Raw genomic sequence first — 21,644 nt, forward strand, 5'->3', positions numbered from 1 at the left:
CGCTCGGTGTATCATTGATAGCACTTTCCAAAAAGGGATACGCGCCCACTGACGTGCGCACTGCAGCGCGGTCACGGTGCCTCCTCCTCCTGCCACAGCCAGACACGTCCATCTTGCCTTACAGTCATGAACTTCCAGTCCAACGAGCAGGTCACCCACGACAGAATCAATTTGGCTCGCCTAGTGCGAAGGCTAGAGAAGAGCGTAGCCGCTGAGGATTGGGACGCAGGACATTTACCACCACGCGCGACTTGGATCAAGACACAACAGACTCTCCAGGTGCGTAGATTGTGACCGCCGCACACGCAAGTAGAAGATGACTCATGTTATGGCTCCAGAAATTGAAGTACGCACGGAAGCTGCTGGACAACGTTGAGTTGCACGAAAGTGACCAGTATGTCTGGTGCAAACTCCGTGGACACAGAAGAGCCTGATGGTGTATTTCGGCAGGGATGCATTCCAGAGATACGCAGAACTTCGCGCGACTCTTGCACGCTTGCATAGCGTCGTGAAAGAGGTCGACCAACGTGTCACACCATCACCAACACGGCCGACGCCGATTCTACCGATCATACCATTACCCAGATCCACTCGGCCAGCACCTGTTCCATCCATACGTGTTTCTGAAGAGGAAGGACAACTTCAGACACGCTCCTCCGGGGATGACAGCACGGCGAGTGCTCACGACCTCCTGCTCTCTCCCTCAGACACCAGCACCCTGCTCGATTCCGCACCCGTCAGTGCCACCCTTCTCCCGGCCGACCCACCGTCATCCGCCGCACCAAGCGCGAAGCCCGCGCCCGCGTTCCTGCAGAACTCGTCCGCGCTCCAGGAGGAGCTCTCCGCGCAGCTCGCCCAGATGGCAACGCAGCTGAAGCGGAACGCGCTGCATTTCTCCGATGCGCTCGAGAAGGACAAGGACCTCGTGCAGGAGACGCAGGGGAAGCTAGAGCACAACTACGATGTAATGAGCAAGGAGCGCGTGCGGGTGCGGGACCACCACTCGAAGAGCTGGGGGACGACGTGGCTCGTCATGCTCAGTCTGCTGGTTGCGCTGGTTGGGTTCATACTCACTTTCCTCGTTATCCGTATCACCTAAGACACCTCCGCAATGGATCGTCTAGGCTCATGGTGCGTGTGGTATCCTGTGTACACTCCTCGATATGACATGGCCTTATGAACACCAGTCCTCCTGACGCAGATAGGCGACAGCGAGCTATTGTGCTTGTGGCCCCTGAATTAACCTGTGACTATGATTTCGTTCGGAATGGTGCTTATGTTCGAGTGATAGACAATGTGCGTTGCTTCCGGACCCCGCAACGCCATGTAGGTTGTCATCACGTCTCTGAAGGAGCTCTCCGTGTTCGCCCGGCTTCCACCCAAATGTCAGTTCCAACTCCACAGCCCACAGCAGTGAAGCAAATCCATCGTACATGAGTGTGCGCGTGGTATTGATCATACAAGTTACTGAGCAATATCCGCTAGTCCCGGTGCGCCGTATGCTATTCCATACTGTACATGCTTGCTATTACGTAGGTTACATGGTGAGTGAGTCCAATCATGCGATCATGCTGTCCGTGAAGATGGTATCCTGTACGCGGAGCGGGGTTCGTGTATCATTGTATACGGCATCGTCGCCATACCCGAGTGAGTAAAGGCATGTTCTCCGTGAGACCCCTGATGTTCTGCTCAGGTACTCTTGCAAGGTTTTGGCGCGGATCGCTCAGTTTCCGGTCCGGCGGAGCAAGACCGTACGATATCTAAGGCAGGCCCGAGTCGTAAGCACGAACATCCCTTCCAGCATGCACGTCATGGCATTGATATATCGAGAGGATGTACGCACCCGCAGATCAGTCGTCATATGTATCGCGACGACCTTGCCCACCGTCTCCTTCATGTTCGGGCCCATGACGAAATACACCTCGTCGCCCAGCTGTGTATACCTGAATGAGCAGGCCGCTGATCGGGATAAGACAGGTCGCACGGACTCTGTATCTCGTGTGGGCGTCGAAGTTGGCCGCCATAGTGGGGGTCAGCCTGAGAGCAGCAGTCGTGGGCTGTCCGCACGTACGCTGCGCATGGTGTATGTACGTGCCCAACCCGGCGTGCTGCAACGTCATCCTGCGCCCCGCAGCTGCCTCGTTTGCGCGGTGGAGAGGGCCTGGCCTGAGGCCGGCGTCTCAGCTAATACGGCCGTGACTTAACCCGATCGCCCGTGCCCCGTCCCGCTCTCGAATATATCCCGCAGTGAAGATAGAAAATTTTATTCACAGTCAAGCCGAACCCAATATTCAGGTACATACCGGGCACCACATTTCAAGTTGAGGAATAGATGCTGAACATAAATCCCACCAACAGAACACCCAGGATCCAGAATAGCTCCCCGGACCATGAACCGGACAATACGCAGACCACAAAGGGTATATCAGCGCACCACAGTTGCTCGATGCGAGTGGAATGTTCTGGCCAGGGAGGCCGCAATCCGAGGGCAGGGCGCCGATGTACAAACGCGCAAGGCCCGCGTTCTGCCGCCGCACCATCTGCACCCGGGCCACATATTCCTGAATCAATCTTGCCAAAGCATCCGAGGCTCGAGCTCCCTGAAGCATTCAGAGATATCGCTTAGGGCAGGAAAACAAGCAATTGCAAATGCGAACCTGCGTGCGTTGTCGCGGTTGATAGACCCGTCGAAGAGCAGCCGCGGGGACCTAACAAACGTCCATGTAGGTTCAGCTTCCCGCTTGGAAGCAGACGGCCAATCACCTACCCCACGTTGGACGCGGACCTTGTGAAGTTTTGTAGATGGGCGGTAAGCCTGCAGTGCAGAGGCCGACACTGCTGGCTGTATCAGGCGCCGCTGACTATAGATGTGGACCGTTGTACGCTGCGATGCCGTAAGTTGTTAATTTGCGGTCGATCGGTCCTAGCGGGCAGTGCTACATAGCGGCCGATACTCTGGTCCACCGTGTTCGGTCCGTTATCGACGAGGAAGCACAGTGTCACGTAAATGACCCGGAGATCTGGGCATGCATTGGATCCGGGGAGTTGAGTAGCGATCGGACATGATCGGGAAGGTACGGAGGTGCTCACCTTGTACATAGGGACACAGGCGGCACCAGTCGCGTATGGAATAACCCAGAACCTATGTTTCAACTTCCGTTGTCCGCGTAGTGTTTGACGATCGCCTGGATTCAGATAACAGTCAATTGTCGAGTGATTCTGGGACAGTCAGCAAATCGCGCAAACGAGAACTCAACACCGGATTGAATTGTCTTCCATACGATGAAGAAGCAGCCTGTCGGGTACACGTAACATAAGCGATCGTGCTTCCTGTTCTCTAGATCAATGGCATAAATGCGCTCTCGGAGAAGTACCCTTTACGTGTGCACGGGAGAGTATTAGAAGCCGTCTACTCGAAGACTTGAGCCGTCAGTGTGAGTTAGTTGAGCCAGCTCGGGTAGTCAATGCTGCCTGAGACTTCATTTCAGCCTGCATCGCAAGAGTCGAGGAAGATCCTCACTTCAACCAATGGGCCGGTAGGCATTATAGCGATCAGCCGCTCCGACTGAGTATGCGAGTAGTAGAATAAGACGACACATGCGTGGGCTACACCCGACAGCCAACGTAGCTCGGTGCACAGGGATGTTGTCCCAGCGAGGGCGACGATGCAACCTGTGACGGCCAAACCAGAAGCGTGAAACCAATAGGGAGGCCGTCATTACGAGGAGGGGGTGGGTCCTCTTGAGTGTACGTCGCACGCCACCCACGAGCATAGGACGTTCATGCCGGCGGAACCGCACGTCAGTGTACTTCATTCAATTTCCCATTCCCATCGAGTGCAATGGCGTGGACTCTTCCCTATGTCGTCGAACGCAAGCAGACAGACCCAGGGCGGTCGTAGCATAAGCTGTAACCGGGCATGTGGAAGAACCGGGATAGCCCTAGTAGCTATGCGAAAGAAGTGAACAAGCGGCACGTAGTTGAGAAGGGGTGGACCACGCTTGAGAGATACGAAGGTCATTCTTGAGGAGGATCAGAGGGTGGCATGAGATAGACCACACAAGCACTCGAAGCCTAGAACGCCAGCAGCGCACTCCACCTGTCGCAACACGTCTGTCACTAGCTGACCAATGGCACTCTATGCTAATGCATACAGATATCAGTGATTCTGGACCGATTGTGAGAGAACACGACGTACCGGCGACGCGCTGCGGAGCTGTGTAGCACAGACTGCAGTCACTTGACGATCCCGCAGACTGATCACAGCAATACAACCAGCTCAAAGCCCCAGCTTCCCCGCGCGCGTCCCCGTCCGCGCGTGAGAAGGCGAGAAGGGGCACGGTAGTGTGTGGGCGCGCCGCATCCGCTCGAGTGCTTCTGCGGGTGCTCTGGGCCAGTGGGACTCGAGGATGTGGAGCACCTTCGATCCAAGGCAGGCTTCCACGGCTTCTTCACGAGAATCGCGGCCCAACGTCGTCGTGATCATGACGGCCAGGCCAGCGGCAGACCAGGTCCTCCGGCCGAAACAACTTGAAGGCGCGATATCTGCTGACCGTAGGCAAGACGCAGGCGTCCTGCCCGGTCATGAGGCTAGTCCTGCACACGTGATGATTGAATGAGGATTATCCTGTGCGACAGCGAGAGCGAACGCACCCGCGCAAACACCGCGTTGCGCGGCGGCACACTGCTTTGAATTGTTTTTGAAGCGCTTCTGTCAGGACCTGGCCATGGACGGTGTTCCGCGGAATACCCTCTAGTGCTACCTTGGGGTGCCTGGGAGGAGCGCGTCTGACTGTCAAGCCCGGTAAGCACGCTAGAAGCCTCATCATTGAATGCTAGTAACACGACCTCGAAGCCGCCTGCAGGGACTAGGTAGTCGCTCTCAGGCTCAACCTGCACACTACTCACCCTAGGTGCGCCTAAGACTCAAACAGGCGCCATTCGGACGCCTCGGCGCCGCTGGATCCCTGGTCGACCGGAATAACGAGGTCACACAATGCGATAAGTGATCGAGAAAATGGCCCATGGGTATCAGAAACTGCAGGGAGCAGGCCGGGCCCGGAGCGATCGTGCCCGGAAACGGGCTGCGCGGAGGCGGTGCTGCGTCGAACAGGCGGATCACAGAAGGCTTTGTGGAGATGAAGTCGATATGACGGGAAGGGCGTGCTCGATCATAGAGGCCGAGTAACTTTGGCTGTGCGCATCGTACTACGCGGTACATGATGTTAGTGTCCCATACTCCATTCGCATAATAGCTCGTAGCACATACACACGTACCGAGGGGGTGAGTCGGCTGTTCTGCCACGCTGTGTGTGCTCTATTGCTGTCCAACTTGATGGACATCGGTCAAACGGAACCTCCGCGCATGTCACCCTTTGTGAAAAGGGCGTACCGATCAGTACGTATGCGTACGCGAAGCTGTTCAGATCTCGTAGACACAGCTAAAACGGCGCGTCTTCAAATGCTTCACGCGTCACTGGCCCGGTCACCGGTCGCCCTCTGCAGAGAAACAGTACTATATACGTGGAGCCTGAGGGAGTTTGCCCAGTGGACACAGCAAATCGCGCACAGACTACGCATGACTGGTACACCTGCGGGACATAAGCCATTGAGTGGCATCACCTCCACCGGGTCGATGTCACATAACTTCTCCACCGTCATGACGCCATACGTTGAAGTAGTACGCACTCTACTATACCACGCGGAAACCTACATCAGAGTTGTGTCAGGCATCTGCCGCATAGGTTCATAGGGAAATTCAACATCCAAAAACGAAGCTGTCCTGGGCAGAGTTCATCCTAGAACCGGGTACCGACAGCGTGGTTCATTGGCAGCGAGAGAGGGACGTCCGCCATTCGCCCGCCCAGCCTTAATACCTAAACGCACCGAATGGATGGCGTGCAGGTGCCTTCAAGGTTACGTCCGCTTCATCCTCAGGTCGTGGCTTCGCGTGCGTTCCGTCGCCAGAGCCGTATGTAAACCTCGCAGGCTATGCGAACTGACCCCGAACGCACGCGCACCTTCGGGAAGCGGAAGGCCGTTTTGAATTTGCGTATGCATACGAACGCGGCCTCCTGCGTTCTATCACAGATAGACAGAGAGGGAGATGAGCGACTCGCCGTCACGGATTCGGACGTCAACCCTATTTGCTTAAAACGCACCTCAGCTATGTATGGAGGCTTGCCATAGCGGGGCAGCACCGCCAAGTGGCCCCGCCCGCGATAAGCTCCTGCATCTCTTCCTTTCGCTACGATCCGGGAGGCGATGTGGGTACTTCTGCGCAATGATCCTCGCGTGACGGATGCGGTACTTGGGCGATTTGTCCGTCGCCACAGAGCACGTCACACGCGTCGTGCTCGGGTGTCCCGCTCGCACAAAGGCGAGCTATACCATGTCCTATCGCGGTGTCGGACGTGTGCGCGAGCCGGTTTCGCGTATGGTTCACCGACCCTTGTAGGCGCGAGCACCGTTCCGGAGCTTGTATAGCTTTGCCAGCATCGTCGTAGTGGAAGTGGAGACCGGAGGGACGTTCTGTCGTTTCAAAGGCCATTGACAGAGGTGTCCGTCCCATAGGTAGGTGGGACTCTCCTTGCCACAGTGACGTGCCGACACGTTTCTGCGCAGTGATCATCGACCTCTGGCACCATGACCGCTGCGGGAGTTGGGCCATTCGCGCGTCGTGAGGCGTGTTGAACGCATTGTGCTCAGGTGTCGCATACGCTCCAAGACGAGCTGTATCATCTCCTGTTGCGCCATAAGAGGTGTCCGCGAGGTGTTTTCGCCAGTCGTACACCGAGCTTCAAAGTCATCCGGATCTTGAGTGGAAAAGCTAACACCGGTGGTGTGTTGAGTGGAAGTGGAGACCGAGGAGGCAATCTGTTCATTCAGGGATCAGGAGACACGGTCATTGGCATAAAGGACACTGACGCTGCGCGGCCTGTGACGCAACCCGAGCACGGATCCCGAGATGGACGGATTGCAAAATTCCCGCCATGGCAGTCCCTGGTCTGAATCTGGTGGTCCCCACACGAAGATTGGTGCTCGGGTCGGGAGCAGAAGCACCCACGTATGATCCACAGCCTGCAGGAGGTTCCTCAGCGCAACAGGCCGTACCTAAGTCATACGCGCGGTCCTGATCAGTACCGAAGCGAACTACGTAGTGATTTCGCCTAGGATTATCCCGTATACGTCAATGCCGGTACAATAATAGTCATTCGTCATTGCGCACGGCGTGGAACGTACGCTGGGGATACCCGAGGGTATTTGCACATGAGGGTAATCCGGGCTCGAGTGCCATACTCCACGGGGAGTACCCCTACCGTGCTCAGGCGAGGATATCTTCCAGAGTTTCGTCCGCTGATGAGTCCAGTACTCCAGTCTCCAAGCTGGGATGCGAGTTTCGAGTCATGCAGCGGGTGGCGTTCCGCGCAAGATCTGTGTAAAAAGCATGTCTAACCCGGTGTTGGGAGGCTGCATCAGCGGTACCCAGATGCTGTGTGTTCCATAATATTCCAAATAGACGTGCGCTCGTTGCTACACAGTCACCCCGCGTGAGCGCTGTTAAGCCGTCTCCGACTCGCACATCTGTTCCAATGGGCCATTTCCGGTCAACGGTCGTCATCGATCCCTCGATCTCCGCAGAAATCCTGGGGACCACAGAGACAGAGATACGCGCCTCGTCGCCGGGTCTCCTCGTCCATGTAGGTATGACGATCGTGCAGAATATTGCTGCCTGATCCTTGACGAGAACCAGGCGTTGGACGGCCGGCCAGGGCGCCGGACGACGCGGGACCAGGGCCTTGTTGGGGCACGAGGCGACTCGCGCCCTGTCAGGTCACCAGGTGACCGTAGTGCTGGCGGACGGAAGCGGACTGTTTGAGAACAACTTCCATGTTCTCCTTGCGATCGCAAGAGGCGTTGTTGAAGCAGTTTACGACATAGATGTTGTACTCGGCGGCGAATAAGGTCTGAGCGTACGTCGAACCCGGTGACAAGGTGGGCAGCCATAAACGCGTCTCTGTGTGACGGTCACGGCCGGCGAATGGCGAGGACAACGGATCACTGCAACCGCCGAAATTCCCACATTTTTGGGTTTCGGTGGCGGCGGTCTGGGCCGGGGCTCGTTGTCCGCTACCGTGATCGAGCCATCAATCCAGCGCCGCGGATGGTTTTGGGGTCCACGGGAGAAAACAAGGCCACCGTCCGGCCGACGCCGATGGTTTACAGGGGCCTTGCGTATTGTTTTTGAGCGAGCGGGACATAGGAGCAGGGTGCTCTGGACCGCTGTGGCGTCGATAGAGTGCACGTACCAAGTTAGGGTACGATCGTCTGGCGATATTTAATAAAGGCGACGTCAGTGTGGGGTGGCCGTTCTGCCGGCGGGGGTCCCGGGGATATTCACGAGCGAGGGCCTTCCGGGACGCTGATTGGCTGGACGGACGCCGTCAATAGTGACGCCACACAGGAAGGGCTGCCCGGCCTGGAGACGGGCGGCCTAGACCGGGAGAAATCTGGGGTTGCGGACGAGCAAATATGGGCAATTAGTACGTAACCGTATGCGCGTATTTGGGCAACGCACGGACGGGCAAATAGATGGGCGCAACCCGCTGTACGTCCCCTACGACCCCCACGACCGCCTACGGCCCAACCACGACCATCCCGGCCGCGACGACCTCAAGACCGGCGACGACGCGCACCGCCCGGGGCGCGTTTTCTACGCAGACTTCGCGTGTTGGCCTCGTGCATCACGTACGCATCGGCTTCGGACCCAGCGAACCGCGAGCTATCCCTCTTTGGCTATGAGCAGCAGTAACGCCTCGTTCTCTGCCGCCTCGCCCTCCTCTCCGCGCTATCGCGCTCATACAGAGACCGCGCAGGTTGGGAGAGCACGGTCCGTCACCTCGGATACGCGCGCGGGTCACCAGATGCGACGTTCTGGCCATGGACGGAGGGGCGGAGACAAGGCCCGGATGGACTGGGAAGATCAAGAAGGGAGGGCGAGTTCGTCAAAGGCACGGGAAGGCTCGCGGAGGGTTCGCACCCCGCACGTCGAGGAGGGCTATCGGGGAGATCACCCGGCGTCGCCTATCTCATTTAACGGTCACGGCCGTCACTTCTCGCATTCGCGCGCTGCGTCCGTTTCTGGCGCATCCCAACGGGCAGCAGACTCACGCTTAGCCTGGCAGCCAGACGCACACAACGCGGCGGAGGCGCTCTCGGTCGCCCGTACCTCGGGTAGTCTGCGCACGCACACACCTGTCCAGGTCCATCACGCCTACGCCCACGCTCCCCACGCACCTGCCGAGCGCAATTCCAGTGTCCGGCGACTGACACGTTTGGGCCCTGCACAAGTACCCGCAGCCCTCCACATTACCCCCGCCGCCCCTTCACCTTCTTCGTCTCCCCGCCCGCGCATCGCTGCATTCCCCCGCACTCCTACCCGACCCCCGCGCTCTGCCCCAGCCGACCGAAATAGGTTTGGCCTTCAGCTCTCACACTCCCCGTCAGTCTCTTCGCTTTCCAGTGCTGGCCTGCCCGTTACTGGCCTGGGACCCGCCTTCGAGGAGCCGTGTACGCCGTCGCCCTCCCCACGCTTGCAACAGGCGCGTTCTCATAGGTCAGTGCCCGTGTCTTGCTAGTCGGCTTCTGGATTTTCGCGCATACGCGGGTATGAGCTCGCTCCTGCGTCAGTCACGTCAACTCTATCCACCGCGAGTGCATTCCACGCGCAGCCTGGGTAACCGTTCTCTTGGATCGGACGCGTCAAAGTCTTTTGACACATACACTGCGAGGCGCCTTCGGCCAATTTGGTGTGGGCTTCTATAGCTCCAGCGTTCCTTTCCCTCACCCGCGCTTTGCCTTTGACCGCCGCGTGCCTCCCCCGTTCTTTCACTCTCTTCACTTCATATATATCATCCCTCCATGGTCTTGATACGTCCCTCTCCCAGTTCATGCGCGCTGACATCTCTTACTACAGAGCCACGCCACCCCCTTCACCCACGTTCCTCATTGCGCGTAGCATCGCAGCACAGCGTGCACGCCCAACCCTCGCCATGTCCATGCAGATCCACGCCCCCGCTCCCATCATGTCGACTTCTTCACGGTCACTATCGCCTCCCCTGCGTCAGTGGCTGGACCTAGTGCGCGTGGGCGCTCCCAGTCGAGAAGACCGACTCGCGCTCAAGACCGGGCAGTCCTCTCACGCAGGCAGCACAACTGCAACCACCACAACGTCCACCCATAATGGCAAGGCCATCAAGTCGTCTGAACGTCTACTTCGGGACACGCTCCGACGTGCGAGGAGCACGATCGCATGCTCTACGTCCACCCGCTTCCGAGCCCGAAGCTGTCTGGGGTGTCGCTCCCCGGCTCGCCGTTCCTCGCCCCCACGGGCACCATGCTCCTTAATGGCAACGGAAGCCCTCCGATGAGCTCGCAGGCAGCCGGCGACACAGCCGCAAGAACACCGCATCCTCGGCGCGAGCATCTCGTGCGACCTCTGCGACCTCCAATTCGACAGCATTGGCGCCTCCCTCATCGAGCAAGACACGGACGACGAGGAGGCGAGTCCCGCAGGTGGTCCATGCGCACGGGCACCTCCGCATCGTCATCATCCTCCGGCATGGGCACGTCCACGGCTACTTCCAGGTGACGCCGGCGCCGCAAGGCCTGTCGCGGACGCGGAGCATCACGCAGAGCAGCCGCACCAGCGCCGGTGCGGGCGACCGCGCGTACTCGGACTCGGTCGCGCAGGCGCAGGTTGCGTACGGGACGCCGAGCTCGCCTTCTCCTGCTCGCGCGCACTTGCAGCGCTCGGCCCCGTCGGCGCCGCCGCATGTCGGCCGAGCGGCCCACACTCAGAGGACGTCGCCCGAGCGCTCGCCGGCGGTGCCCCCGCACGAGGCGGTGCTGCGAATAAGCTCGAGGGCGTGCTGAGGGGCGCGAAGGAGCAGGAGAGGAGAGAGAAGAGCTCGGAGAGGAGGTATAGGGGCGAGCCGGGGAGCAGCAGTGGGAGTGGGCACTCGATGGCGAGTAGTAGGAACCTCAGCGCGGAGAGCGACTTGTTCTTCGGTGCTGTTGGCGAGGTGAGTAGTTGGTTCGTTGCGTGCGCTGCGTGTGTGCTGATGAGGAGTTCGTTATGCAGTCGAGTGTCACGTCGCTGTCGTCGGCGGAGTCCAAGGCGAGCCCGACGGCCACTGCACCGAGTCGCGGAAGCTTCTCGGCGAGCCGGCCACAGGTCCTGCAGATCCAGTCGCGCTCGCCGATGCACTCGCCGTCGACGCCACTAAAGCAGCTGCATGGCTTCAGCTCGCCGCAGAGCTTGAGCTCGGCCAACGGCCTGAGCCCGCTCACCCCGCCACCCACCCCGCCGTTCAACGCGCGCACTGCCGCGGAGCAGTGTCGCGCTATGGATGGCTATGTCTCGTTCGCGAACATCGCGGGGTTGGGTGTCCCCGAGGGCGCGGTGGACGAGGACATGGACGAGGATGATGATAGAGGGCGCTGGTGGCGCTGGTTGACGGTGAAGAAAGGCAGGGGAGGAGTGAGAGCGCAAGTAGCATCGGCGTCGCATCTTGAAGGTCCGCCGCAGGCAGGCTGTCTGTCGGTCGACTGGACGACGCTGCGTTCGACGACGCGCTGGGACGCGACTCCGCACGTCGTGCTCGGCCGGCGACTCTATGCTCATATGCTCGCCCCCTCTCACTGCTTCATTCCATGTCTGTATGTCTTTGCAACTCAACATCGTCTGTCTCCCTGCATCTACATCTGCACCTGCCCTGCCCGCCCCTGCATCATCCATTATCCTTGTTCACACCCCATATCATGCCACCCGCACGCATCCCCCACATCTTCAATACATCCGCATCCGCATCAACTGCAACACCGTCCGAGGCCACCATCGATGTCCGCCAAGTTCCAACGACCGTGTCCATGTGCCTTCCTGCCCTTCAGCCCGCGAGGGCCTGGACTGCAGTGCGCTAGGCACTATATCTGCCGGCTCCACTCCAGCACGCACCAAAACCGCCTCAGCTTGCACGAGCTTATGACGACCCCGCGCGGCGGTCGACGTTTACGTTTGCATGACTTCAGTACGACGACTCCGGATCAGCATCTAGCGTTCTGTGTAGACTCCGAGTCCTATTTCTTTTTACGACCCTCGCTGCTGAGGCGGCGCGGTGCCTTGCTGTTCTCGTTGAAAGGTCGGTCAGTTGGTTGGTTGGTTTCGCCTTTGGGGGGGAGAGTCGGCTCGTAGTGATTTTGTCTGGAATTGAAGGAAGGAACATTGTAACGTCTATCGCATCGGCATTGTCATCGACACTATACAGTAGGGCACGAATATACACAGGCGGCGCGCTGCGCCGTGCATACTTACATGATCATGATACTGAAACGGGTGTGTGCTTCGCATGAGGTGTTCGATATGACATGGGAGGCGACGCTAGTCTCATTTGGAGGTGCGCGGGTGACCCGGCGCAGGGTTCTTCTGGGTATAACTTACTGATATCGTCCGCATTACAGAGTTTGGTTGACGAATCGCTCCATGCGTATGCAATGTGCTTGACACAACTTTGCTGAGGCTATCCATCGCGGCCGCGTAGGGACGGTACTGCCTAGGTACTGCCCACGACTCTGCGCCTCATGATGTGACGAGACTCTGCTAGTCGCACGACGTTGCTGCACCGGCCAAGACTTCACAGAGAGTCAAACGGTCTCCACACTCGCAGCGGACGCATCAGCTGCTGCCCTCCGCCGGAAGGAAAGCGGTCGAGAAGTGCGTCCTCTGAATTGTCGGCGAATAGCCAGAAGGCGAGCCACACACCGTTCGAGAACGCCCTCCCGCGATTCCGAGAATCCCAGAATCTGTGTGGCAGGCTAATGGGCTGGTATGCCGTAAATCGGTGACGCCAGAGCCTGCGATCCATCTCATGAGAAGCAGCCGGCGGTGTGTTGAATGCGGGATGGGCACCGCCGTTTGGGCGAGGTTTCGCGCAGCTCGTGGGAGAAGGGGGACTCTATTCGCAGAAGCTCAGGTAGGTAGTGACGTCGCGGGGCACATGGCGTACATACTCTCTTCGAGTGTCTTCACGGTGGAGTGCTGGTCTTTCCGGTCGGAACGGGTCCGCGTCGGCTGCCGGTCTAATGTGATAGTTCGCACTGCACTAGACGTAGATACATACCTTAGACTACGGCGGGTACGAGCCCGTTGAATGGCAAGATCATGGTCAACTGCTGGCGACGTCGGCGGTGATTATGTCCAGACGCGGACGTCCGTAGATCAAAATGAATATTACATGTACTTGTGTACCCTGAGGATTGGACTGCTTAGGCCGTAGACTGTCCCAGGTCAGTTGCTAGCTATCTTCCTTAGGCTCTATTCGCTTCAGCTGAAATGGCGTCACTGAGAGTAGTGACTCACATATGCAGTGGTTAGGTTCACGACGTCAACTGCCCAGTAATTCGGAGAATCTCTGGTGATCGATGGGATTCAATGCTTCTGCTACTAGTAGTATAGCAGCACAAACTTCATGGCGGATGTGTGTTCGTTTGAGCAGCTGCCAGACCTCCAATACAGGTGAGCAGCACGAAGTTGGAATTCCCATCCGTGCCTGCTGATATCAGGCTGTTTTGCACTCGGCCTGGGCTGGCCCACCTCGTACTACTTACCTTCGGTAGGTCCAAGCACCACGATGTGTCGTGGAATATTGTGTCGCTTGTCACCGAGTCGCGCAAAGGCGAACATAGTGACCAGATAGAAACTCCAAACCAATTGTCCCGAGTCTCTAATACACCTAGATTGATCGACGTCACTAGTGCAAATCGCCGACCAACACTGGACCAGTTGTCGCGCTGACATCCCAATTATTCGGCTTCAAGCAGCCTCTTCGATGGGCCCCTCCAGACACCTCTGCGGGCCGTCGGTGGTGAGCCAAAAGCCCTGAACGGCATCTCCTTTGGTGGCGTGCAAGTCATCATGACACGAGCGCCAGCGCCGATGGAAACCCGAAGATACGTCCCCAGTTCTTGCGTCAAGCCTTCCAGGTACGTGTCGTACTTCGCCGTGCTCGTCGTGAGATCTTCCCTGCTGTAGCTGATGCTGCCAGTGCCGAAGTTGATGCATTCGAGCATCAGCCGGACGAGTACGTATGGATTCAGCCGGTGCAGAGCTGCGATGGCCTCGTCCCAGCGCTTCCACTGCTCCTGTACGGCCACGAGGTCTTCACCCCGCGACCCTTCGGCGAGGTCGCAGAACATGATGCGGAGTTCGCGGAACTCTGGGGAAAACTTGCTGGACAGGATTGCCAGTGCATCGTCTTTGCGCAGAATACTGCCGACGCGAAGTTGGACCACCAACAGCCTCTTGAGGCTGGAGAGGTCGAGGATGGGAGCTATCGCAATCACATAGATGTCAGGGATACCCCTTTCCCGCCACATGCTCTGAACTCACTTGGAGGCCTCGTATTTTCCGGCTCCGTCACTGTGATGTCTTGCAGATCCAGCTCGACCATGTCCGTGAAGTCAGTCAGGAACCTCCGCAGCATACCCCGTCCTTCGAACCACACTGTCCGCAACACCAAGGTGCGGATTCGCGGTGCCAGAGCGTGGATGCTCATCCTAGCCTTCGGTGGCATCGCAATGTAGAGTCGAAGCCAGTCATACCAAGGATTGCCCTCCAGCCCGCGCGGAAGTCCCTTCGCCCAGATCACGTTGAACATCTGCAGCGTATCGACTCTGATCAGTTCCGGGACCACCTGAGGTAGCTTGTCGTCGAGCCACTGAGCCTGTGCAGCCGCGTCGGGTTCAGCATGGAAGAACGCACTCCGCCCGAGGTTCAGGATGCTGATGTACCGCAGCGGGTGCGTGCAGTGATGTCAGTTAAACTGGATCAGCATGGGTACATTAATGTACTCAGGATCAGCTTAACTGGGTACACTAATGTACCCCCCTTAAGTCAATCCATCCTTAAGTCGAAGTTAATCCCCCATTAAGTCATGATCAGGCTGTCAGATCAATAAAGGGTTAAGTTAATCCTCTGACCAGCAGCCACATACACCAATCTCAGGCTACACTTCTCACTGATCCAGTACTAATCCTACAAGATTAGCAATGCTGATCCCATACTGATCCTATAGGATGAATATATACTGGTCAAGCATCTGTGTAGTCTAATCCTGGATTAATCCTATGGGATTAACATATATTGATCCTGTGTTAATCCTATAGCTTTAGTGTCCTCTAGTCCTGGGCCAAATATATACTGGTCAAGCATCTGTGTACTCTAATCCTGCATTAATCCTATGGGATTAAAATATACTGATCCAGTATTAATCCTATAGCTTTACTCTCCTCTGAACCTGGGTTGATCCTATTGGATTAACATACAGTGATCCTGTGTTAATCCCATAGGATCAGTATACTCTAATCCTACAACAATCCTATGGGATTAAAATAGACTGATCTAGTATTAATCCTATAGCTTTACTCTCCTCTGAACCTGGGTTGATCCTATTGGATTAACATACAGTGATCCTGTATTAATCCTATAGGATCAGTATACTCTAATCCTACACTAATCCTACAGGATCAGTATACTTTAATCCTACACTAATCATCACCCACCAACACCACGGAGACTCGTATGAGATGCTACTGACGGCACATCAGTATACTTTAATCCTACACTCATTTTACAGGATCAGTTTACTTTAATCCTACACTGATCCTGGGTCTCCTCGAGTCAACCCTCCCAACCTTGAGCACGACGACTCGGTATTTTCTTCCGGCCACTCGTCCTACATCACAAGTAAGGGCGGTTCTAAGGGATTGAACATTGCAATACTTACTTCACCGGCCCTGTCGATTTCGGGTTGGAGCGCGTCTCAACTTGAGTCGACCCCACACTCGAGCTTCCGGCTGCCGCGCCGCCGGCGGTCCTCTTCGACGGGGGGTTGCGCGACCGAACCCTTCGCGAGCAGAGTTACAATATAGGACCAAAGACATGCTGAGATGCTTACTGTTTCGCGTTGTCGGCGCCCTCGCTTCCAACATCCGCCTTCGCCTTTCCACTAGTGCCCCCCGTGACCTTGCGTTTCTTCTGTGCTGCAGGCGGATTGACCGGGTCATCCAACTCGCTATGGGAGTCATCCTCCCGGATCTTGCGTCGCGAGTGGCGGGTTTTCTTGCGGGTAACTGCACAATAGGTCAGTAGAACAGATGACACAAGATTACCACGTCAAATACCTTGAGACTCGGCGTCGTCCCCGTGCGTAGTCTTCTCGCCCGAAGTCGAGGTCGGAGACGTCGACGCGACTGCGGTGAGGCCCGACTGCTTGGCTTTAGCACCGCCATCGCGCCGTTCATCCCGCTCGCCGGGCTCCCCAACAGCTGCCTCGTCCGAGTCGCCGTCAATACGACTGGGACTGCGATTGCGTCGCGGTGACGCCCTCCTCCGGTCACCGTACTCCTCGACCTCTTCTTCTGAGGAAATGGCGTCTGCGGACATCTCTTTGTCCGGCGTGGCGGGTACCTATCACCCATGTGACTATGATTTCCTTATGAAGTCGATGAATCGAGGGCAAGCTGACCTTTCTCGCCTCTGCCCCACCACCAGACTCATCCCTATGCTCTCCCACTGCTGCTCCGCCGTCAGCCTGAGCCCCTCGTGGAACATCTTCCGGCGGATGCACAGTGGCGCTCGGGCCACTGGATCGCGAGGGGCCTCCCACCGGCGGTCCTTGTGCGTCATCGTCGGCGACGACGTCTTCGAAGGCGAAGCCGCGGCCCCCTTTCTGCAGCACCTCGATCTTACCCCACAGATCCCACGCGAGCGCGGGGCTCACAGCAGACGGATTGCTGAAATCCGGACTGGGCCAGCCCAGAGCCGTCAGGCGCGCGGACATCACAGCCGACGAGAACGATGGCACCGGATCGAGGTTGCGGTGCGCGTACGCTGCGATTGGATAGTGAGTCCGATGAGTGACTGGTCATACTTGGTTGTGAACTCACCCCAGCTCGCACGGAAGTAGGCATGTAGCGTCTCGAGGAGCTGGATGCCGGTCCATTCGAGGCGAGTCGGGGGTAGCACTGGTCGTCCTTCGACGTAGGTAATACCATGTTCTAAGCCAATCTTCGGAGGCGCTGTGTGAGCCTGTCAGCATCGTGCTATGGCAGAGCCAGTCCGCAGCACTCACGAAGCACGGCATGCGCGTACGCGATCCATTTGGTTGTTTCCTCCGGCAGATCGCCGGCATACTCCACGAAGCTCTCACCGTTGAGCACCTCGCCGACATGCAATCTATGTGTTCGTGGTCAGTGACCGAAGACCGTGGGTGGATGTCAACACTCACTGTTTCAGCTGGATTTGCCCGTTAGCATCCCTGTACGCCACGCGTAGGAAGTAAATGACGTCGCCAATGCAGTGCACGCCATATCCATTGGTGCTCTGCAGAAGCCTCCACAGTTCGTCCAACAAGTCTTCCCGATTTCTGCCCGTTACCGGTCAGCACGGTCGTCGAGAACCACAGGAGTGAACTCACTGCTCCATGGCGGGGGGTATGTCCTCCGCGGTTGGTGTTGACGCCTCCTCGGCTTTGGTAAACCATGGTGCCCTCTCGGCGGGCGATAAGGCGATGAACAACTTCCTCCGCCATGTCGCCAGCTCGCCTCCGCGGCCTTCTCGGATCGCCTCGTCCGCTGCGGCCCTAATGAGCTCCTTATTTGACGGCACTTCAGCCCAAAGCTCGGAGGCGCCCTTGGCACGGGTCCTCTTGAACAGGGTCGCACTTCTCATGTTGGGACCACCAGTCGCGGGGGTCGCGGACGACGCGGAAGCGGTGGCGGCATCCGCGACTTGCAGGCGGTGGCGTTGCTGATAGTTCTTAAAGTACGTGCGAACGGCCTAGTCCAACAGTGAGCAGCGATACGATGAACCATGGGGTGTGTTTACGACTCACCTCGAGACGTGTCGGCGCCCCAGCCTTCTGTATCCATTTCCCTGTGGCCTTGACCTCCTTTGAGACCTTCTCGGCGTACTCGGTTCGACGGTCCTGATCATTTCCAAGGGCGAGCCAACCGGGTCCCCGCTCCAGCATGAACTTCTCGAGGTGCATGCGACGCCACTCTGTTCGATTTTGGCGGACAGTCGTCTCAGCAGCCTTGCCTTCCCCTTTGTTGATCGCGTCAGCGGCTTTGGCTTTCCCTTTTTCGACCTTCGCACGCGCAGCGAGCAGAGGTTTGTCGCTAGGCCTAGGACCTCCTGCGGCGGGCGGGGAGGTGGCATCGTCGGGGGGATCGTCCTCCAGTGCAATCACTTCGGGACTATCACGCGTCGAGTGCGCAGAACTGGAAGCCATTAGAGGTGGGTTTGTCGTGAGAGAAGAGAGGCAATCGACTTAGCTCTTCCCCGTCGGGCCTTATGGTTCAGCAGGTGCTCGGATCGCCGAGGGAATCTGTCGAGCGTGGCTAACCCTCTGATTGGGCCCTGCGGCGGTGTTGGTAGCAACTGAGACCGGCGCAACAGAAGCTGGAATTGCGACCGATCTAATCTAGGAGTGTGCCTCGGGGGTGAACAAACTTGGCTACGCTAGTCCATGAGGACCTCGATATTGTCATCAAGGACTTCCCAGACTTCCCAGGCTCCGTCGGACTCCTCCTCATACTCCTTCGCCCGCTCCTTTCCCTTTCGGCGTTTGCGAAGCGTGATGGGGTCGTCGTCGCGCTCTCTCTTCCTCCCCAAAGAGAGCGTCCGACGAGATGAACCTCCCACCGGTCCGGAGCTTGGTCCGGGGCCGGAAGACCCCTCCGACGTCATCGGGCTACTAGGCACATCTGAGGCGGCTGGGGTCAGCAGCACACGCCCGGGAGAGGAGTACACGATCGCTAGGTCGTCGTTGCTTCCTGACGACAGGTAATCCGCCGGGGACACGGGCGAGTTCGCGATCTCCTCTTCGTCGCCGTCGAGATCACCCCCCATGTGTTCTAGGAGAGAGGGCAGAGGCGGAGGCGTGAATTCGACAGGTCGGCCTGCAGCGAGATTGACAACGCCTGGGCAGTTCACTACGTCTGACGCGCGATATATGAGGACCTCCCGATAGCCGACATATCGCTTTTCGTGAGGTGGCGGACACGTCACGAAAGCGCACCGAAGGGCGTCGAAATGTTCGAAGGGTATCTTCCTTTGGCGAGGCTTGATTCCGAGGATGTCGCAGGTAATCGGCTGGCGGAAGCGGACTTCAAGCCAATCACGGTCGTAAACGCTGACGAGCAGGGGACAGAGATGGGCATGTCCGCTTCCTACGAGGAAGTCAGCTCAACGATCCAGGGAGGCAGGGTTCACGTACCTTCATGTAGATATAGCAATCCACCATCCCCATGCGCTTAGGCGCTCCCTCAGAACGGCGAGGGCGGGCCACAGTGCCCGCGTGGTCCGAGGGATGTTCACTGAGGTAGACTGTGCCCCCGAATCTAGCGGGCGGGTCGAGGGCTGCCACGCGAGTGCGCATCTCCTCAAACTTCTCATCGGTCATCTGCGTCGTCGTGGGCTTGAGATGGTTGGAGCATCGAGAGCCTTTGGGGGCGGTGCACTGAAGCAAGCTAGGGATGAGGACCGGCACGTGCCGAATGAACTACACACTCACCACGCAGAAGATTTTGCCAACGGTGGCTGCAGTCGTGGCCCCGTAACTGACGATTGGGAAGTGCGGAGCCTCCTTGTAGCCAGTACAAGGCAGGAGACCGCCCCACTGGATGTCGGCAGAGGGAAGAAGGTCGTTGACGATGGCGCGGACTCGGGGATCACTCGGTGCCATCTTGCGGAGACAGTCGACGCGCAACTGTCTGCTTTATATGCATTCCTCTTACACGGCTTCGAGGCAGAACGGCTATTCTCGTGAGGAATTAGTCAGATCCAACAACGATAGATGAGAAAAAGCGGGCGTTTGCCCGGCGGCAAGTGGGGTTCCTGTTTTGGGTAACCTGCAGCCATAACCTGCAGCGAGAGATGTTGTCATTTCCGAGCCCCAGAGATGCTATTTACACGTGTACTCTACGTCCCATGTCATTACATTATACCCAATGTTCCGGCAGCGCGACAGGAGGCACTGGGAGGCGCTTGAAGACGTCAGTGAAAGTGCGCACGTAGAAGTGAATCGCGCTGCGCTGCACCGATTGAAATCGCGATGCAGGGTAGTCGAGTATGTCTTCGTGTATGCCCTTGAGCTCCTCGGGAAGACCCGGCCAGCGTGCCATGACACCGACAAGCTCGGACACCGTGGGGCGCGCCTCGCGCCAACCAGTCTCGTCAGGACTTGCCCATCGTGCGCGAGTCGTCTCGCCGCTGATACGCCTCTAGGCTATCTAAGCCCCGAAAACGCAATCTAGGCCTCTACAATGCTCCGAAGCTCTTAGAAGATCCACTACAACTGTTCGAAGATTTCGAAGTTCGTAGCCAACCCTGGCTCACCTTAGAAGACTATCCACGACCTTCCGGCACCTCAGTGACGCTATAGGAGCACCTACCCACCTATCTAGACGACCCCAGAGCACGCAGGTCACTCGAAGATACACTATGTGTTAGAAGACACTCGAACATGTTAGAAGACGTGCTACGGTGTTAGAAGATCTCCTGCGAGACCATAGGATGCTACAGGATGTCCAGTGAGTCCTTGCAGGTCGTCTCACATCCTCGACGAGTGGTCTCGGTTTCCGGCGTCATGTGATAGCCGGTCGGCCTTCGGACCACTGGTTAGCGAGCCCGAGAGCAGTTGTCACGTGTTAGAAGCCATAGCCGGATGTTTGGGGCCGTCGGAGCTCCGTAGTGGTAATAGCCGTGTTTCCCTGTATATACTCTGGGACTGGTTCCCTTCGAATGGGAGAGACCCCTTACCCTCTCAATCTCACCTCGCACCGGCGAGGTTCGTCAGTCAGCCAGTACGTTCGAAAGTCAGCAAGTTCGCCAGTCAGTCAGTACGTTCGAAGCCAGCCAGTCAGTTCGCCAGTACGTTCGCCAGCTCGTAGTTGCCCCGAGAGGCTCTACACTTCTTCTCCTGCCGTCGCTCGCCTTCCTTGTCACCGTTCGTTCGACACGTCTGTCGAAACTCCCCCTCCTACCTTCGAGGCTTAGCCCTCGTCTTCGAACAGTCTTCGACATCTTCGAAGCTCTCCCACGTCGTTCGGAGTCTTGTCCGTCCTCCTCCTTCTTACCTAGACCACTGTACAGTCCCCCGTACATCTCATAGACTCAGAGGCCTCGCATACCACTGCTCGACCTCACGGTTGGGTTTTTGTGTGGCTTTTGTGTTCTTTTCGGTCGCGTCATCTTGGAGCCCACCGCGAGGGGGATATAGAGCAAGATTCCGCCGCGTCGGAACTTCGAAGTCAACCCTGAAGACTACCGAGACTACGAAAGTCCTCTCCTCGCACTCGCTATCGACAGTAGACTAGGTCCCCGATCAGCCGCCGCCTTTCGCAGGCATAGCAACCCTCTCCCAGGACCTTCGACTATCCCCTCTTCGCCCGAAAACGTCGAGCTTGTCCCCGATCACGACAATCCGGAACGCTCCGTTCGAGACCAAGTGCCTACTACCCCATCCCATTCCAGACGTGCTCGAAGACTCTTGCTTGCAGACGACTTAGAGGCACTAGTCTTC

The 21,644-nt window shown here is 57.6% G+C and overlaps 5 protein-coding genes across 5 annotated transcripts; 2 read left to right on the forward strand and 3 right to left on the reverse strand.

The window, feature by feature from the left end:
* Position 1: 1 nt before the first annotated feature.
* On the forward strand, positions 2–1,317 carry B0H18DRAFT_985979 (uncharacterized protein). The gene is made up of 3 exons (XM_048044763.1): positions 2–279; positions 339–394; positions 451–1,317. The coding sequence occupies exons 1-3, from the start codon at positions 127–129 to the stop codon at positions 1,097–1,099; spliced, it is 858 nt and encodes a 285-aa protein (XP_047897348.1). The 5' UTR covers positions 2–126; the 3' UTR covers positions 1,100–1,317.
* A 241-nt stretch (positions 1,318–1,558) lies between these two features.
* Positions 1,559–2,024, reverse strand: B0H18DRAFT_1115763 (uncharacterized protein; the record flags this gene model as incomplete). The annotated part of the gene is made up of 4 exons (XM_048033306.1): positions 1,559–1,591; positions 1,644–1,760; positions 1,844–1,933; positions 1,989–2,024. The coding sequence occupies 4 exons, from the start codon at positions 2,022–2,024 to the stop codon at positions 1,559–1,561; spliced, it is 276 nt and encodes a 91-aa protein (XP_047897349.1).
* Positions 2,025–9,713: 7,689 nt separating this feature from the next.
* On the forward strand, positions 9,714–11,624 carry B0H18DRAFT_986005 (uncharacterized protein). Its single transcript, XM_048044764.1, has 8 exons — positions 9,714–10,102; positions 10,141–10,158; positions 10,185–10,269; positions 10,301–10,489; positions 10,648–10,905; positions 10,926–11,084; positions 11,144–11,514; positions 11,541–11,624. Exons 1-8 carry the CDS (start codon positions 9,951–9,953, stop codon positions 11,575–11,577), a joined length of 1,269 nt encoding a protein of 422 aa, XP_047897350.1. The 5' UTR covers positions 9,714–9,950; the 3' UTR covers positions 11,578–11,624.
* Positions 11,625–13,742: 2,118 nt separating this feature from the next.
* B0H18DRAFT_986011 (uncharacterized protein) lies at positions 13,743–14,220 on the reverse strand (the record flags this gene model as incomplete). Its single annotated transcript, XM_048044765.1, has 2 exons — positions 14,111–14,220; positions 13,743–14,040 (listed from the first exon to the last, which is right to left on the reverse strand). Coding segments are annotated over exons 1-2 (179 nt in total), but the record flags the coding sequence as incomplete, so codon positions are not given.
* A 4,360-nt stretch (positions 14,221–18,580) lies between these two features.
* Positions 18,581–19,805, reverse strand: B0H18DRAFT_1115766 (uncharacterized protein; the record flags this gene model as incomplete). The annotated part of the gene is made up of 4 exons (XM_048033307.1): positions 18,581–19,059; positions 19,140–19,290; positions 19,338–19,580; positions 19,635–19,805. 4 exons carry the CDS (start codon positions 19,803–19,805, stop codon positions 18,581–18,583), a joined length of 1,044 nt encoding a protein of 347 aa, XP_047897352.1.
* Positions 19,806–21,644: the final 1,839 nt, after the last annotated feature.

Source organism: Fomitopsis serialis (assembly GCF_022376445.1).
Source record: "Fomitopsis serialis strain Sig1Antser10 chromosome Unknown B0H18scaffold_10, whole genome shotgun sequence".
Taxonomy (NCBI): domain Eukaryota; kingdom Fungi; phylum Basidiomycota; class Agaricomycetes; order Polyporales; family Fomitopsidaceae; genus Fomitopsis; species Fomitopsis serialis.

Excerpts from the sequence above, each read along its gene's own strand:
- B0H18DRAFT_985979 (XM_048044763.1), top strand. The coding sequence starts at position 127 with ATGAACTTCCAGTCCAACGAGCAGGTCACCCACGACAGAATCAATTTG. Across the intron at positions 280-338 it reads AGACACAACAGACTCTCCAG|AAATTGAAGTACGCACGGAA; the intron begins GTGCGTAGATTG and ends TTATGGCTCCAG. Across the intron at positions 395-450 it reads GAGTTGCACGAAAGTGACCA|GGATGCATTCCAGAGATACG; the intron begins GTATGTCTGGTG and ends GTATTTCGGCAG.
- B0H18DRAFT_986005 (XM_048044764.1), top strand. The coding sequence starts at position 9,951 with ATGCGCGCTGACATCTCTTACTACAGAGCCACGCCACCCCCTTCACCC. Across the intron at positions 11,085-11,143 it reads TCTTCGGTGCTGTTGGCGAG|TCGAGTGTCACGTCGCTGTC; the intron begins GTGAGTAGTTGG and ends TTCGTTATGCAG. Across the intron at positions 11,515-11,540 it reads AGAGGGCGCTGGTGGCGCTG|GAGTGAGAGCGCAAGTAGCA; the intron begins GTTGACGGTGAA and ends AAGGCAGGGGAG.